Source organism: Gallinula chloropus (genome assembly GCF_964237585.1).
Source record: "Gallinula chloropus genome assembly, chromosome: 32".
Classification (NCBI taxonomy): domain Eukaryota; kingdom Metazoa; phylum Chordata; class Aves; order Gruiformes; family Rallidae; genus Gallinula; species Gallinula chloropus.
This window is the reverse complement of record NC_140117.1, coordinates 470,608-487,680: the sequence shown is the minus strand read 5'-3', so window position 1 is coordinate 487,680 and position 17,073 is coordinate 470,608. Positions and strand designations below refer to the sequence as shown.

General features: G+C 56.6%; 1 protein-coding gene across 1 annotated transcript; it reads left to right on the top strand.

Moving 5' to 3' along the window:
* Positions 1 to 546: 546 nt before the first annotated feature.
* LOC311202917 (class I histocompatibility antigen, F10 alpha chain-like) lies at positions 547 to 3,228 on the top strand (the record flags this gene model as incomplete). Its single annotated transcript, XM_084277562.1, has 7 exons — positions 547 to 610; positions 1,008 to 1,271; positions 1,980 to 2,255; positions 2,332 to 2,604; positions 2,685 to 2,789; positions 2,872 to 3,021; positions 3,200 to 3,228. The coding sequence occupies 7 exons, from the start codon at positions 547 to 549 to the stop codon at positions 3,226 to 3,228; spliced, it is 1,161 nt and encodes a 386-aa protein (XP_084133688.1).
* Between the last annotated feature and the right edge of the window lie 13,845 nt (positions 3,229 to 17,073).

The window sequence follows — 17,073 nt, the reverse complement described above, 5'->3', positions numbered from 1 at the left end:
AGGCCTGAGGCATGCTGGGCACAGGTGATGGCAAACACAAGTGACCCAGTGCATGAGGGACAGCGGGGACAAGGGACAGCTCCTGCAAGCCCCAGGGGTGCCCACACTCTCTGGAAGGTTTTTATCCTTGTCCCAACTGTTTCACCCACAAACCCACATGGTGTCAGAGCCAGGTGGGGAGAGCCACGGGGTGCCAGATGCCTGGGTCCCCCTGCCACAGACAGGTCTCGGGGTCTCAGGGTGTCCCAGGGTAGGGGATGAGAGTGGCACTGGTGTGGGGGGAAGAACTGTGATTCGGGGTGCCTAGGGGTGACCCCAGCCTGGGGGATATAGGTGAAATGGGGCTGGGGGGGGGGGTCTGGGATGCTGAGGGGGTGGGGGTGCTAGGCAGTCCCGTGGGAGGATTTATTGGTAAGAGTCTCTGGCTGCCATTGGTGGGCGGGTGGTGGCGCAGCCAATCGCGGGTCTCGGGGCGGGGCTGGCAGAGAGGTTTGTCCTGGAGCGGGGCTCCTTTGGCTCAGAACATTTGGGACCCGGAGAGGATGGATGGGGCTGGACCGGGCACTGGGGCTGCTTCTGCTGCTGAGGGTCCTCGGCTGGGCGGCGTGTGGTAAGTGCGGGTGGGTCCTGGGAACCCCACTGGACCCAGTTTCTTGATAACAGTTATCCATTCCCTGCACACTGGACCACCCCGGGGCACAGAGACCCCCAGTCACTCTCCCCAGAGAATGGGTGCCCCCTTGGAACACTCCCCTTCCATCCTCTTCCATCCCTTTCCATCCCCTTCCCAGACGCTCCCACAGATCAGTTTCTCCTTGGTGCCAGAGACCCCCTTGGATCCCCTTCCTGGGCACCTTGGGTCCTTCACTGACAGGGCCCCCCTTTCCTCATCACCAGGACCCTCTGGCTTCCATTCATGGGAAGCAGGACCCCACTCCTGCACCCCATCACTATGGGCACCCTCACCCTGCACCCCCCACCCCTCACTGACCCCTGTGTCCCCACAGAGCTCCATTCCCTGCGCTACCTCCACACCGCAGTGTCAGAGCCCAGCCCAGGGGAACCCCAGTTTGTGTCCGTGGGGTACGTGGACGGGAACCTCATTTCACGCTATGATAGCGAGAAGGGGAGGGCGGTGCCCCGGGCAGACTGGATGGCGGCCAACCTGGACCAGCAGCAATGGGACCAGCACACCCGGATTGAGCAGAACAATCAGGAGATTTCCACAGTGAACCTGGACACACTGCAGAGCCGCTACAACCAGAGTGGGGGTGAGTGTGGGCTGGGAAGGGGCTCTGTGGGATGGGAGATCTCCACACCCTCCTCCCCCATGAAGACACTACCCTTCCTCATTCTACTGGCCCAGCACGTGCCGATCCTTCCCAGACAGGCACCCCTGTCCCCTAGTCCCACACTCCATGGGATCCTTTGTGCCACAGCCAGGGAGGTTTCTGGGTGGCCCACCAAAAACATTCCGGCCTTCTCCCCACCATGCCCAGCACCCCATCCCAGGCCTGGGTGCTAAATCACAGCCCTTACCATCCCGTGGCAGTGAGTACCCTCAGAACCTGAGAACTCTCAGAGGAGGACCCACCCTGTGTCCCAGCCCCTCACCATTCCTATGGTACTTTGTAAACCCCACCTCAGAGCCAGAGGGGCTTCCCCTACCCATGCCATCTCCTATCTGATCCCTCTCCCAGCATTCAGGAACCTGTTCCATCCCCTTGCTGTTACAGTGTGCCATGGGGCTGGGTGCCATCTCAGCCATGCCCTGGGCACAAGAGGTCTGCGTCACAGCTGTACGTGATGCCCCAAGTGCTGTGGGCCCTGGGCAGGGTGGGGGCAGCTCTTGTTTCGATGCCCGATTCCCCAGGCCTCACACAGGGCTGGAGTGGGGGGTGCTGCCGGGGGGGCCTTACCCCACTGAAGGCCCAGGGCTGCAGCAGCCCCTCAGCCCCATCTCTCTGGTTGTGTTTCAGGGGCTCACACACTGCAGAGCATAGTCAGGTGTGACCTCCTGGAGGACAATAGCACCAGGGGGTATTGGCAAGTCGCCTACGACGGGAGGGACTTCATTGCCTTCGACACGGACACGATGACGTTCACTGCGGCAGATGCAGCAGCACAAATCACCAAGAGGAACTGGGAGGGGAATGGGACAGTCACTGAGCACATGAAGCACTACCTGGAGAACATCTGCCCTGAGTGGCTGAGGCAATACGTGAGCTATGGGCAGGCTGTGCTGGAGAGGAAAGGTGAGGGGAGATGGGGACCCTGGGGAGTGGCCAGCGTGGTTGTGTGTGCCAGCCCTCACTGCCACCCCCTCCCCAGAGCCTCCCACGGTCCGAGTGTCTAAGAAGGAGACCCAGGGGATCCTGACCTTGCACTGCCGCGCTTACGGCTTCTACCCACGGCCCATCACCATCAGCTGGCTGAAGGACGGTGAGGTCAGGGACCAGGAGACTCAGCAGGGCAGCATCGTGCCCAACAGCGACGGCACCTACTACACCTGGGTGTCCATCGAGGCCCCTCCTGGGGAGCAGGACAAGTACCGGTGCCGTGTGGAGCACGCCAGCCTGGCTGAGCCAGGGGTCTTTGCATGGGGTGAGTCTGGTGGCCTTGGGCATGTGGAGGGGTGGACTGGGAGTCCCCCTTCCCTTCCTCACCACCCTGCTCATCCCCAGAGCCAGAGTCCAACTCATCGACCATCGTGCTGGCGGTGATTGTTCCCCTTGCCATCCTGGCTGTCATTGCCATCACTGGATTCATCATCTGGAAGCGCAGATCAGGTAAATCCCCAGGGTGTGGGAGGAAGGCAGAGCCCAGGGGGCTGGCAGGGGCTGTGGTCATGAGCCACAACTCTCTGTATAGCCCCTGAGCCTGAGGGTAAAGTCCAGTGGATGTTGATGCCTCTTCCCCTCTTCTCTTATGTGCACTGTGCCCACAGTGAGCACGAGGTGGCAGCTCGCAGCTGTTTCTCCCCCATAGGCACGGATGGGAGCTCTGGCAGCTTGGCCAAAGGTATGACATGGGACTGGGAGGGTGGATGGGGCAGGCCCAGCTCTCTGTGCTCCCCCTTGAGACCCATGGTCAGACCGACACTGGGCTGCTGATGGGGGATGATGAGACCACCATAGCAGAGGGTTGGGGACAGGGACTTTGACTTGGGTGACACTGTCTCTTCCTGCCATCTTTGCAGTGATCACAGTCTTACTGCTCCATGAGTGACCGGGGGACCTGGTTGTGGTCCCTGCGCTGTCACCAACTGCAGAGGCTGGGAGCTGCCTGCAGAGAGCTGATCACGCTGCACCAGCACATGGTGCTGCACTGGTGGCTCTTCTGGCTGGGGTAAATGCCTTGTTTCCCTTACTTTGTTCTCGTGCTTGTTTCCCAACCTTGAATCATGGGGTAGAGCAGGTTTTCTTCCCAGCAGCCCAGCATGGTGCCGTGTTTAGGACTGTGTTGGGTCTGGCTGAGCTGGAGTTCATTTCCCCCAGCAGCCCTGGCTGTGCTGTGCATCGGGAATGAGCATGGTGTGGGTACCACCAGCCCAGAGATTTGGCTGCTGGGGAGCAGGGCTGGCCCAGCATCCAGACTCTCTCTCCACCATCCCCCTCTCTTGTAGGCTGTGGGTGGGCAAGACCTTGGGAGGGGACACAGCCAGGACAGCTGACACCAACTGACCAAAGTGACATTCCAAACCCTGTGGCATCTGCTCGGTTATGAAAGCTGAGAGAAAGGAGGATGAGCAGAGGATGTTTGTTATTTACAGGGCTGGGTTTCTGGAGCAACCGCTGATCGTACTGGAGCCCCTTTTCCTGGGACGTGGCCAGACATCACCTGCTGATGGGGAATAAATGCTGATGGAGAAACAGTGAATAATATTTCTGGTTTTCCTTTACTTCTACCCAGGGCTTTAGCTTTATTCAGCTGCCTTGGTTGGGTGTTTGTTCCTGTTCCATCTTTTTTTCCTCCCCTCCCTGCCCTGCTGAGGAGGGGAGTGATGGAGAAGCTTGGTGGACACCTTCTGTGCAGCCACTGCCAACCCCTGACAATATTTTTGATAGAAACTGGATTGGTATCACAGTGATGGGTCTCAGCAGTGGTGGCACAGTGTGATGTCATAAATGGACACAACCACGCACTTGCCCCAATCTATTGAGAAATATCCCAGGCTGTAGCACATCATGCCTGATGTTAAAAAGGAAAGCTCACTCAGCCTTTCCTCACAGGGGACATGCTCCAGCCCCTTCATCATCTCCGTAGCCTCCTCTGGACTCTCTCCAGGAGATCCCTGTCCCTTTTATCCCATGGAGCCCAGCACTGGACACAACACTCCAGGTGGGGCCTGACCAGGGCAGAGTAGAGTGGGAGGATCCCCTCCTGTGACCTGTTGGCCACACTTCTACTGATGCTCCCCAGGATCCCATTGTCTCTCTCAGCCCCCTGGGCACACTGTTGGCTTATGGCCAACCCTAACCCCTAACCCTAACCCTAACCCTAACCAGGACCCCCAGGTCCTTCTCCATAGAGCTCCTCTCCAGCAGGTCATCCCCCGGCCTGTACTAATACAAGAGGTTATTCCTTCCCAGGTAATATGATTCTGTGACACAGGGTGCTGGCAGCCCCATGGCTGCCCTAAAACCTGGTTTGTGATCCACTGGTACAGCACACAAACAAACAGACAGAGCTGAGGACTGGATTCATTCTGTGCATACACGGGTGCTGGGTGGTAATTCCACAAAGCCAGCACCCAGCACACACAATCTGCTGTGTTTGTACATGTGACAGGGTTCGGAAAAGCCTGGTAAATTGATGCTAATTGGTTAGTAATTACTCCATCATCTACTACTGGTCAAGCAGATCTAAATTAGCATGCAAGCTCTTTGCAAGTTTGAGGGGGGCATTAATTGTGTCAGTGCTCATGATTACCCCCTGCCACATTTCCTCCTCCCTCACCTCCACTTCCCAGCAGTGTCTCTATGAACCCTCCATGAACCCCTCCTGGTCCAGCACACAGGCCTAAGACATAAATCTCTGAGAGGTGTAGGGCAGGTCCTGGGCTTCTCTTCTCCTTCTCACACTTCTCCCATCCTCGGACAGGACAAGCTCGGGATGAGCTGTGTTGGGATTCAGGATCACCATGACTGCGGGGACAGGAGGAGCCAGAGCATCAGGAGCAGAGCTTATCACTGGGCAGGTTTCACAGCCCTGGGGCCAGGATCTGCCTTGTGAGGCAGGACACAGGGCATCTCCTTCCTGCGAGAGATCCCATCCCAGGGCTGGTCCCAGCATGGCCACGGCCAAGCTCAGTCCCATGGGAACAGGCACCAGTGGGGCTGCAGCCCCAGTGTGGAGGAGCAGGATAGGGAGGCAGTGGCTGGATCTGGTCAGTGCTCCGAGTGTCCATGGCTGGGGATAAGTGACAGGGCTGGACTGACTCTCTCCAGGAGTTATCCCAAATCCGATAGTGGCTCGAAATTAAGGGAAATGTTCTAAACCCCTGTGGAAAGAGAAGTTGTTCATGGGATGGAAACGAGCTGCCGGATGCAGCTGGTTGCTGAAAATAGCAGAAATTTGCTTGTTTTGCATTTACCATGTTTGGGCAGGACTTGAGGCCCCAACACTAGGTGAGGAGCTGAAGTTTCACATCATCATACCAAAGCCCAGAGTCAAAAAATAAAGCTTTAAGCAGGCCCCAGGCACAACACAACGAAGCGACCCCCAAACCCCGCCCTGTCCCCACATGGCTGTCAGTGCTGGAGGTGGCTTTTCCCAGAGCGACGACTCTCTCAGCAGCCTGTGCTAGGGAACAGCAACATGTGAGGTCTGGCACCTCAGGAGCTGTTTCCCCTCCCAAAAAGGGCTGATGTCCTTGTGTGTGGCCACTGTCACTGATGCAGTGAGCAAACCCTGACCAGACCCTGGTGAATTGTCCACCTGAGCCAGGGCCACTGGGTCCATCTCTGGGGGTCTGGGGGTCCCAGGACATTGGTCTGTTCTGGAGGAAAAGGCAGAAGCCTGTCAACCCCGGGAACTAAAAAAGGAGGAAAAGGAAGGGGAAAGAAGCCAGAAATCATCAAATCACAGAATCACCAGGTTGGAAAAGACCTTTGAGAACATCACGCCCAACCAGACCCATCCTCTACTAACCCATATTCCTGAGCACCTCATCTACTCATCTGTTAAGCACATCCAGGGTCGGTGACCCAATCCCCTCCCTGGGCAGCCTGTCCCAGTGCCCAAGAACCCTTTTGAGGAAGAACTTTTTCCTAATGTCTAACCAAACAAAGGAGGAGAAGGAAGGGAAAAAGAGTGCAGTTGCTGAGGCAAAGGGCTCTGGAGTGGGTAATCGCATCAGGGGACCCTTTCTGAAAGCAGGAAAACTGAGACCAGAACTGGAAGGGAAAAGAAAGCACAGGGAGAATGACAGACTGAGAGAGAGAGAGAGAGGGAGGCACCCAGCTTCCCCCTCCAGCGAGTGCTGGTGAAACAACAGGACATGACCTGCATGGATCACACACAGCCATGACTCACTGAAGACCGAGCAAAAGATGACAGGACCAACCCCTCTGGGTACAGGAGCCGCCCCTGGGGAGTGAGAGAAAAGGGCTGGCAAACAGGGTCTGGCACAGCAGTTGGCTCAGCGGTGTGTGTGGGCAGGGTGAGCAGCGTGAGCGTGGTCTCTCTCATGGTTCAAAAAAAACTTGACTTGACGAGCTTCCACCCACAGAGCACAAGTACGAGCAAAGGGTATTCCTGTGTGCTGGGCACCAGGGACCTGAGGTCCCTGAGGAGACAGGGGAGAAAAACAATCAACTGCTGGCTTGTCCCAACATTTGAAGAACCCCCCACCACATCCTTTCCTCTCCTCACCCTCTCCCCATGATGTCCCACCATCTTTCCCCTTCCTTCTCTTCCTTTTTTGGTTCCTGGGGCTGTCGGGCTCCTGCCTTTTCCTCCAGAACAGGCCAATGTCCCAGGACCCCAAAACCCCCACAGATAGACCCAGGTGGACTGTTGCTTAGGGTCTGGTTGGGTTTGCTCACTCCTTCAGCAACAGTAGTCACACACAAGGACAGCAGCACTTTTTGGGAGGAAAAACACTTCCTGAGGTGCCAGACCTCGCGTGGTGCTGTTCCAAGCACAGGCTGCTGGGAGAAGCACTACTCTGGGAAAAGCCACCTCCAGCACTGGCACCCAGGCAGGGACGGGGAGGGGGTTGGGGGTCCCTTCGTTGTGTTGTCCCTGGGGCCTGCTTAAAGCTTTATTTTACGATTCTGGGCTTTGGTAGGAGGATGTAGAACTTCAGCTTCTTGCCTGCGGTGGGGCCTCAAATCCTGGTGCAGGGGATCTGGGGATTTTGGTGCCTCTTTGGGGCAGGGGCAGTCCTTCTTTGTCAGATCTCCTCTGAGGTGCTGTTACCCTCATAGCCCTCCTCTGACTCCCTTCCCCTCTCTCCATGCCAGGGTGGCCGCAGATGTGGGTGACGTCAAGCCCTGGGGGCCTCCTGTGGTACTGGGTGACTCTCCACATGCTCCAGCTGGGGTCAGGTAGGGATCCTCGAGGACTGGTGGAGGCTTTCTTCCTCTCAGTGTGGCAGATGTGGGGCAGGAGCTGCTGTGGGGCAGGGGGAGGCCAGCCTGAAGCTCAGGCCCACATGTTTCGCTTCCCCTTGGCCACTGTGGCTCACAGCAGGGCTGGCTGGGGTAGAGGCCGTTTTCTGGAGCAGGTTCCCATTCCCGGGAATCCTCCTTCTCCCAGTCCTCCCACTCCCGCTCCAGATTCTATGGGGTATCTGGACCATGGGAGGGCAAAGCAACACCCGCGGCATGGAGCGTGCCCTGGTCATGCCAAGCTCAGCCCTGGCCTGCAACACCCTCAATTAACGTAGGCACCATCTCCGTGTCTCTGTGTCCTTCTCCATGGCCAAGCTGACTTCAGAGTGGTGGGACCAGGCCATGCTCTCCGTGTCACCATGGGGCAGGACATCGTGCTGCCCTGTCACTTGTCCCCAGACATGGACGCTCGGAGCTGGGACATCAGGTGGATCTGGCACAGGGTCTCTGAAACGGTGCACCACTACCGACATGGGGAGGACGTGTCTGGGGACCAGATGGAGGAATATGTTGGGAGGACAGAGCTGATCAGAGATGGTCTCTCCAGAGGAAGGCTGGACTTGCGAATCTCTGGGGTGAGACCCTCTGATGATGGTCAGTACGTCTGCACTGTGACAGATGGTGCCTCTTATGAGAAGCGTTGGTGTATCTGGAGGTTTCAGGTTTGTATCCAGTGCAGTGTTTACAGGGGTGGTTGTGGTATTCTTGGGCTCATATGTCCCTCCCAGACCCATGTCCCATCCCTTGGTACCCCAGGAAAGCTGGCACGGTGTCTGGAAGCCTTGGTGGGGGGTAGATGTTGCCTGGAGGCGCTGAAGCTGGGCAGCTCGGTCTTGATGTGCTGGGAGGTTTGGGGGGAGATCTGGAGCTGTTGGGCATCAACGCTGGGTGGTTCCTGCACAGATTGGGGTGGGTTTGGTGGGAGATGTGAGGGGTCTGCTCTGGGATGCAGTGATGGCCTTGGAGCTGAGTCCATCCCTCCCTGACCCCAGTCCTGGGCTCTTCCCCAGCCACAGGCTCTGGCCCTCAGCTCTCTCTAGAGGGTTACGAGGCCGGAGGCATCCGGGTGCTGTGTCGATCGGCCGGATGGTTCCCGCAACCGGAGGTGCTGTGGAAAGACCCCAACGGGCACCGTGTCCCTTCGGTCTCCCAGAGACATTCCCCTGATGCCAGGGGCCTGTTTGACACCGAATACACCATCGTGGTGACGGGGACCGGAGATGGGAACTGGTCCTGTGTGGTCAGGAACCGCCGCCTGGCCCAGGAGCAGGAGGCATCCCTGCGCATCTCCGGTGCGACAGCTGCAGCCAGCCCCTGCGGCGCTGGAGCAGGGCGGGGGGTGGCTGCCTGGCTGGGGGCAGCTTTGGTCTGGGCTTGGGGTGCAGTGTGGGGGTGTGGGGGCCAGGGCTCATGGAACAAGGGCTGGGAGGTGTGGGGCGGGGGTCTCTTGGTCCTTCTTCCCACAAACTTGAGTGTAATCAAACCCTTTCCCTGTGGATCTGTTTCTTTCTCAGCTCCCTTTTTCCACGATGCCCATCCCTGGATGGCCGCTCTGGGTGTGCTCCTCGCGCTCTCCATAGGGCTCCTTGGCCTTGGACCTTATCTCTGGAGAAGGAAAGGTACGTTTGCCCCTGAGGGATGTGTTGCCTTCATCAAAAAGCTCTGTGGAAAGGATGGAAGGGGATGAGGAAACAGTGGGGTGTGGGTGGGAGGACAGGGAGCCTGGTTGGTGGGAAGGTCCCAGAGACCCTCTGTGGCTGTTCCTGCAGAAGAATCCAGCTGCTCTCCTGACCTCCACTTCCTCCAGCTTTGTTTTCCAGCGCCTTTGTCCAGAGAGCTGGGTGAGTCCTTCTGGCCCCTTCCCCCAGCAAAACCTCCTGTCACAGGAGCCCCCAACAGGGACTTGGCTTTCAGGGTCCTAATGTTGGGGCTGAGCTCCAGAGAGCCTGGGTGGGCTGGTGGGGGATTTGCTGGCAGGGAGCCATTCCCATGAGCAAGCTGGTCTGGTCCTACTCCCCAAGAAGGAGTTGGATCAGCCCGAGCTCTGTGTGATCCTGTGGGATCAGCCCTGGGGTGAGTGTTTGCTCCTTCTGGTCACACATCACTTCTTGGTTTTGCTTTCAAGGCCAGCGGGATGCAGCCCTGGGTGAGTGTCCGTGAGCTCCAGCATGGCGTGGGGCCCTTTTCCTGGATGCTTTGTGCTCAGCCTTTTCTCTCCTTACTTGTCCTGTACATCCCGGCATCCATGGGGCTGGGAAAGCTCCAGGCCATGTGCCTGGGAGGGTGGACAGGTCATGGAGACCAGTATTGGGCTGGATCCTCTTCCCTTACCACGGATCCTTGTGCACCAGCCATGAGATGTGACCAGGCTGCAGAGATCCATTCCTGGGGTTTGGGGGCTCTGTTTACTCTCTCATGAGCAGTCACCACATGAAAGGCTGTCCCCTTTCATAAATATCACTTGTGGGGGGTTTATTTGCAGATTAGGGATGTCAGAGGCTTTATCTTCTGGGAACTTCAACATCAACAAAGCCCTTGATAAAATTATTAGTTGTTCCCCATAAAGAGGAAGTTTTATTCTTAGCAGATACCGGGGCTGAAAAATCAACCATTCAAAAACTTCCAAAAGGAATAGACAAAGGGAAGAACCATATGTCAGTAGTAGGAGCAAAAGGAGAACCTTTTAAAGTGCCTATTTTAAAAGATGTAGAGGTAGCATTCAAATAATAGACCCGCACCGCCCAATCAGATTCAAACAATACCCTATACCTATGGAGGGCTGGAAAGGATTAAAACCTGTAGTGGACAGACCTTTGGAACAAGGAACTCTAGAGCCATGTATGTCACCTCACAACACGCCCATTCTCCCTGTAAAAAACCCAGATGGGTCATACCAGATGGTGCAGGACTGAAGAGCGGTAAATCAGCCAACAATTACCAAATTCCCTGTGGTGGCAAATCCATATACCTTATTGAGTCATATATCTCCCAAACACACTTGGTATAGTGTCATAGATTTGAAGGATGCTTTTTGGACTTGTCCTCTGGATGAGGCATCGGTGGGAACCTGGCTGGCTGATCAAGGCCACAGCTACACATCGCCACAGTCCTGCTTGGAAAACAGCCTTGAGGAATCACTGACAAAGGGCTAAAAGCATGGGAACAAGAAACTGTAACAAGGGCTCTTCATACTTAGAAATTCCATTGTGGTGATGGAAACCTGATATGGTGCAGGTCGCCTTTCCCCTGTCGTGGTTTTACCCCGGGTGAGAGCAGAGATCCAAGACACCCCCCTCTATTCTGGCCCCTAGTTGTGTAACCCTCAAAGGTATTATATAACATTATGTAGTATAATTAAGTATATAATATATTTCTATATAAAATATTTATATTTTATATATTATATATTTTCGTGTTAAATATTTATGATTTTATATTTTTATAAAATATTATTATAAATATTGTAATTTAATAAGAAAATAAACTAATATTAATATAATGTAATTATTATTATAACTATATATTATATAACAGCAGCTGGCTTGAATAAAGTGAACTTCTTGCTTTTAACCATATTGGTGTGCAGTCTTTTCCTAGCGCCTCTTTGCACTTCCAAAGCCCCTGGAGATAAATTATTTCCCAAGATCTGGATTTTGGATGCAGGAACTCGCAACAGGCATCCAGAGATTACTTTGCTTTTTAATGGGAGGACCCCGATACGGGATGAAAACAACAATTAAGATGGACTGTGTTACCACAGGGGTTTACAGAGACACCAAATCTATTTGGACAAACTTCAGAAAAAGTTCTGCAAGATTTCACTATGCCCAAGGAGGTAAAATTATTACAATATGTGGACGATCTATTAATAGCAGGAGAAACTGAAGAGGGGACCCGAAACGCCACCATTAAATTGTTAAACTTTTTAGGGGGAAAGGGATTAAAGGTGTCACGATCTAAGCTACAGTTTGTAGAGCAGGAAGTAAAATACTTAGGACATTGGCTAAGTAAGGGGAAGAAAAAGTTAGATCCTGATAGAGTATCTGGGATTCTATCCTTAAGACCCCCACAAACTAAAAAGGAGATTAGGCAAGTATTGGGGTTATTAGGATATTGCAGACCGTGGCTTGAAAATTATAGTGAAAAGGTAAAATTCCTATATGAGAAATTAACTAATAACCAGTTTAAGTGGTTTATTGAAGATGATCAAAAATTTGAGGAAATAAAGAAGACATTAATGCAAGCACCTGTATTGGACCTCCCAGATCTAGAAAAACCTTTTTATTTAGTTGTAAATGCATCAAACCAGACAGCATATGGAGTTCTTACTCAGGACTGGGCAGGAATCAAAAAACCCATGGGGTATTGTTGTAAATGTCTTGATCCACTAAGCAGGGGATGGCCTGCTGGTCTCCGAGCTTTGGTAGCTACAGCATTATTACTAGAAGAAGTTAGGAAGATCACCTTGAGCTCTCCTGTAAAGGTATATACCCCACACAATGTCAGGGATGCTTCACAACAAAAAGCAGAGGAATGGTTAACAGGCAGCCAGATCCTAAAGTATGAAGCTGTATTAACAGACTCCCCAGACTTAGAATTGAGAGGGACCTCTGCCCAGAGCCCAGCAGTTGTTTGGACACCCCTGGAGGAATTGCTGCATAATTGCTTAGAAGTAATTGAGACCCAGAGTGAAGCGAGGCCAGACTGAAGAGATACCGAGTTGGGAGCTGGAGAAGAGCTGGTTATAGATGGCTCCTCACGAGTGAAAATTGGGGTATGCAGAGGATGCGTGTGTGTTTGGGGCGGTGGGGTGTCTCTGTGTTGGGGGGTCCCCCAGCCCCCCCGCGCCCCTCTCCACAGAAGCAGCGGATCTGGCTGGAGGGGGGCGGCCCTGAACATCTGCCTGCTGCAGGCGCTCGTGGAGGTGACCCCCCCGGGACCCCCCCGGGCCCCACATACCTCCCGGTCACCCACATCATCCGGGCTCAAGGACGGCACAAGGGGCAGCGGGGACAAGGGACACCTTCCCCGAGCCCCAGGGGTGCCCACGCTCCCCAGAAGGATTTTACCCTTGTCCCATCTGTTTCACCCCCGAGCCTCCAGGGTGTCAGAGCCGGGAGGGGGCAGCCACAGGCCGCCAGACGCCTGGGTCCCCCTGGGACAGGCAGGTCTGGGGGTCTCGGGGTGCCCCGGGGGAAGCGGCCGGGAGCTGGGCTGGGAGGGGAAGAACCGGGACTTGGGGGGCCCAGGGGTGACGCCAGCCTGGGGATACGGCAAAGTGGGGCCGTGGGGGTGATCTGAGGGTATAGAATCACGATTATATATGTAGTGTAGTATAGGAATTGATCTGAGGGTATAGAATCACAATTATATATGTAGTGTGTAGTATAATTATAGAGAGCAACTCTTGCTCAGCTAGATAATTATGTGGAACGGCTTGTGAAGAAGAAGGGGAGTCTTTTTGTTTTTCCTTAGCAAAGGGATTACTTCTGAAGGCCTTGTACTATCTCGAGGAGAAGATAAAAGAGTGAGAACTCTAAGATGGAATAATGTCCATCCCGTTACCTCCTTATTAAAGAAAACAGGTGGCTGATAAAGGATGCGAATTGTGTTCGTAGACCTCGTTACTGGAGGAAAGCGGATAGTTAACAAGGCCATAAATTAGTTGAGACTGATAAGAACACTTGCAAGCTTGCAAGATCAGCACATTCCAGGCGAGAGGTGAAAAGTACATCATGAGGAGGACTCGGGGCCTTCCTCCCAAGGACCACGGAAGACCCTTGCCCACAATTTTTGGAAGAAACTGCGCAATCGCAAAGGACTGATAAGCTAATTAGCATAAGAAGCGAGAGTAGGCGGGTTTCGGTAATGAATATGTATAGGCGCTAATTGAATATTCATTGTTTCATTGTATAAATATGGGACGGTTTTGTTACTCCAGGCGTGCACGTCTGTGGTGGAGCGATCCCCCGTGCATCTGTGCGCAATAAACATACCTACTTTATAACTTTCGAGTTATAGAGTCTATTTCCATACGTCACCAGGAGGAGGTGCCCAAGGCAGCTGGCCCAGAGCGCGGTTCGGTGCCACGGGGGACAGCCCGGTCCTGCGAGGGGAAGAGCTGTGAGAAGAGCAACAACACTGCCCGAACCCCACATCCAGCGAGACAGGTTTGCAGCGCAGGTTTGGGCTATTTTCTGCCTCCAAAAACCATTCTGAGGCGGTTCTGCTGTTTGCTCACAGCCTTTTGTCACCCCCACATCCCGCTGCTGCCGCTCCCCGTATCTCACACCGACCCCAACGGCACCAGGGCAGGAGGTTGGCTGGGTCCTGCCCAGCATCCAAGAGCTGGGGGTCTCCTGAGTGTGAGGAAGCCCCCAGAGCTCAGGGGGTAGCTGAAGGGGGAGAGGCAGCCCCATCCCGCTCACGGGAGCATGGAGGAGTCCTGTCCGTAGCCCGGTACCGCTTGGTCCCATCCAGCATCAGCCCGTGGGGCAGAGCCCACAGCCCTGCACGGACAGACGGGCGGACACTGCTGTGCTGAGACGCCCCTGGGTAGAGCCTTGTGTCACCCCAGGTGGGGACAGCGCGGTTTGGGGACCCTGTGCTCAGGGGAGGCTGGGGAGCGTCCATCACAACCCCCCAGCATCCTCAGGGTGCCCAAGGCAGGGTGTCCTGGGGCAAGACCGCTCTCTGCACAGAAGTGTGACCCCATTAGGGGACCAGCAGCAGGAGCTGGGGGTCCCCCAGACCCCCCTGCTCCCTCTTTTGGGGCTCAGAGCTGAGACCTGTAGCTCGGTGGAGATGGGACACCAGCCAGCCCGCGGTATGGGACAAGCTCCAACCTTGAGAAGAGCCCCCCTGGCTCCTCTTCCCTTGATTCCTGCCTCAGTTTCCCCATCTTGAGCAGCTCCTGGGCATCACCACACTCCTATCCCAAGTCACACCCGTCGTTGCCACCCCAGCTTTCCTCCCCTCCCCACAATGAATTTTGGGGAGGGTGGAGAGACCGACCAGCGCTCACGACCCCCAAAGTACCTGCATCCCGGAGGGGACCCGGGCTCCCCACAGCACCCCGCTGGCCCCGTGGGGTCAGGACGGCGTAACCATCCTCATCCTCCATACCGGGGACAACTGAGAGCGGTGGTGACACGGTGCAGGTGACAGGAAACCGATGACCCCAGGACCGCCCGGGAGGTGTGAACTGGCAGAAGGGCTTGAGCTTCCTGACACCATCCCAGCTAAATAACCCGAGAGCTGCTGGGCAAAGCAGCCCCGATGCCGAGGTGAGGGGTGAAAGGGGGTTCCCTCTAGAGAAGGGAAAACCGGGGTCCTCTGCTGCTCCCCTGCAGGGGAGAGGACACGGAGCTGCTGGGAGGCAGAAATCCTTCCCGGGGAGGGGGAGGCCCTGGCCCAGGGTGCCCAGAGAAGCTGGGGCTGCCCAGATCTATATTCTTATTACATAAAAAGTCATTCAATAACTTTGCTGACACTTTTAGACACAAAGGGGAGAGAGATGTTGAGCCTGGAGAAGAGGAGGCTGAGGGGAGACCCTCTCCCCACCTCCACTGCCCTGCCAGGAGGGTACAGAGAGGTGGGCGATGGACTCTTCAGCCAGGGGACAGGAGATGGGAGAAGGGCCAGTGGGCTCAAGCTGCCCCAGGGCAGGGTCAGAGCAGATGGGAGGGCACAGTTCTTCCCTGGTACGAGTTGTGGGGCTGTGGCATAGGCTGCCCAGGGAGGGGGCTGAGTCGTGGCAGATGAGCTACTGAGGGGTCTGTGTCAGCACAGGACAGGAACGGTTGGGCTGGGTTCTCTCAAAGGTCTTTTCTCACCCGTTGACTCGGTGAGGAGTAGCATATTTATGTATTTCCTGGAAGTCCCTCTCAGCTGCCCATGTCCCCAGCACACGTGTGGTTACGTTGAGCGGGGCTCCAGGCACACACCGTCCCGGTTCCCTATTGCTAAGGACCTGAATGTGCTTCATGTTCTCAGAGCTGCTGTAACTGCTCTAAAATCAAAATCATATTCGAAGCTAAACCCCAAATAACCCAGAATTCCAGCTATTTCAGTAGGGTGACAGTGAGAGGAGGAGCCCGAAGCGAGAGGCGGGCTGTCTCTCCCTCAGGTGAAGAACAACGACCCGGGGCAAGATGGCGGCTCCGCCCAGGGGCAGCGCTACTAGAGTTTTACCGCCCAAAGGCGGGCGGCTCGCTGATTGGCTGCCTGTCCGGCCACTCTTTCATCGTGAAGCGCTGATTGGTCGGTCGGAGCCGTTTCGGTGATCCCGCCTCTTTCGCCTGAGGTGTTGGCCGCGTCCGTGAGGCGCAGGAGCGGATACGGAGCGGGACTGGAAAGAGAATGGGGTGGCGGCTGCTGCGTGGGAAACTCGGCGGTAGCGGCGGTGGAAGGAGCTCCGTGTGGGGGTATATCCCGAGACACGGGGTGTCCCCCCAGTGTCGTGACCACCCCCGTGTGTCCTGAGCCCCGCACACCGTGTCACCCCCCACAGGTACGTCCCGAGCTCCCCACCCCGTGTGTTCCCGCCCCCCCACCCGGTGTGTCCCGAGCCCCGGGGTGTCCAGAGCACCCCGTGAGTCACCACCGGTGTGTCCCTCCCTCCCCGCATCCCCGCCCTTCTGGCTCGGGCAGGGCAGGGGGAGCGGGGTGGCTGCGGGACCCAGCCGAACCCAGCGGGACAGGGGAAACCCGCCCCGTTCCCGCCCGCTGGGTTCGGCCGTTCCCGGCGGGTTCGGCGGCCGGTCGCGCGTCGCCGTTGCCCGGGCAGCCGGTCCGGCCGGTGCCGGGCGGGGCCGTTAAACGCGTCCCAAGTCCCCGCTCCGTGTCCCGGGACACGCGTCCTGCCCACCCGCCACTCTCGCTCAGTCGAGCCTTCGGCCATGGCTGAGCCGTTCGGTGCTGCGGGAGCGGAGACAGGCCCCGAGCGCCGGGAGAGCGCTGGGGAAAGGGCTTGGTAAGCCCCGGGTCTCTGTCCTCTTCCGCGCTGAGCCGGGGGGAAGAGACCGGAGGGGGAACCTGCCCAGGGGCCGGGCCGCCGGCCGCTCCCACCCACCTGCGTCGCTGGGGCCGCAGAACCTGTGGTGGGGGGGCTGAGAGAGAGAGGAGAGGAAAGAGCCGCCCCTCTCCTGCCCGGGCTCTGCCTCCCCAGACAGGCGGCGGGAGGAGCCACTGGAGGGGCTGCCCCGCACAGCCCTGGGAGGGGCGGCCGGGCCGGGCAAGCGGGGGGCAGAGCCGGGGAGGGACGGCCCAGCCCGGCCCAGCTCCGCCCAGACAGGCGGCGGTCGGAGCCAATGGCGGGGCTACCCTACCCCCTGGTGGGAGGGGCCGGGCCGTGCCGGGCGCGGCGCAGGACGGGCGCGTTCCCGCCGCGGGCTGCTGGTGCCTCTGTCCCGATGGCTGCTGGGGCCCCTCGGCGGCCTCTTGGCCGCCGCCC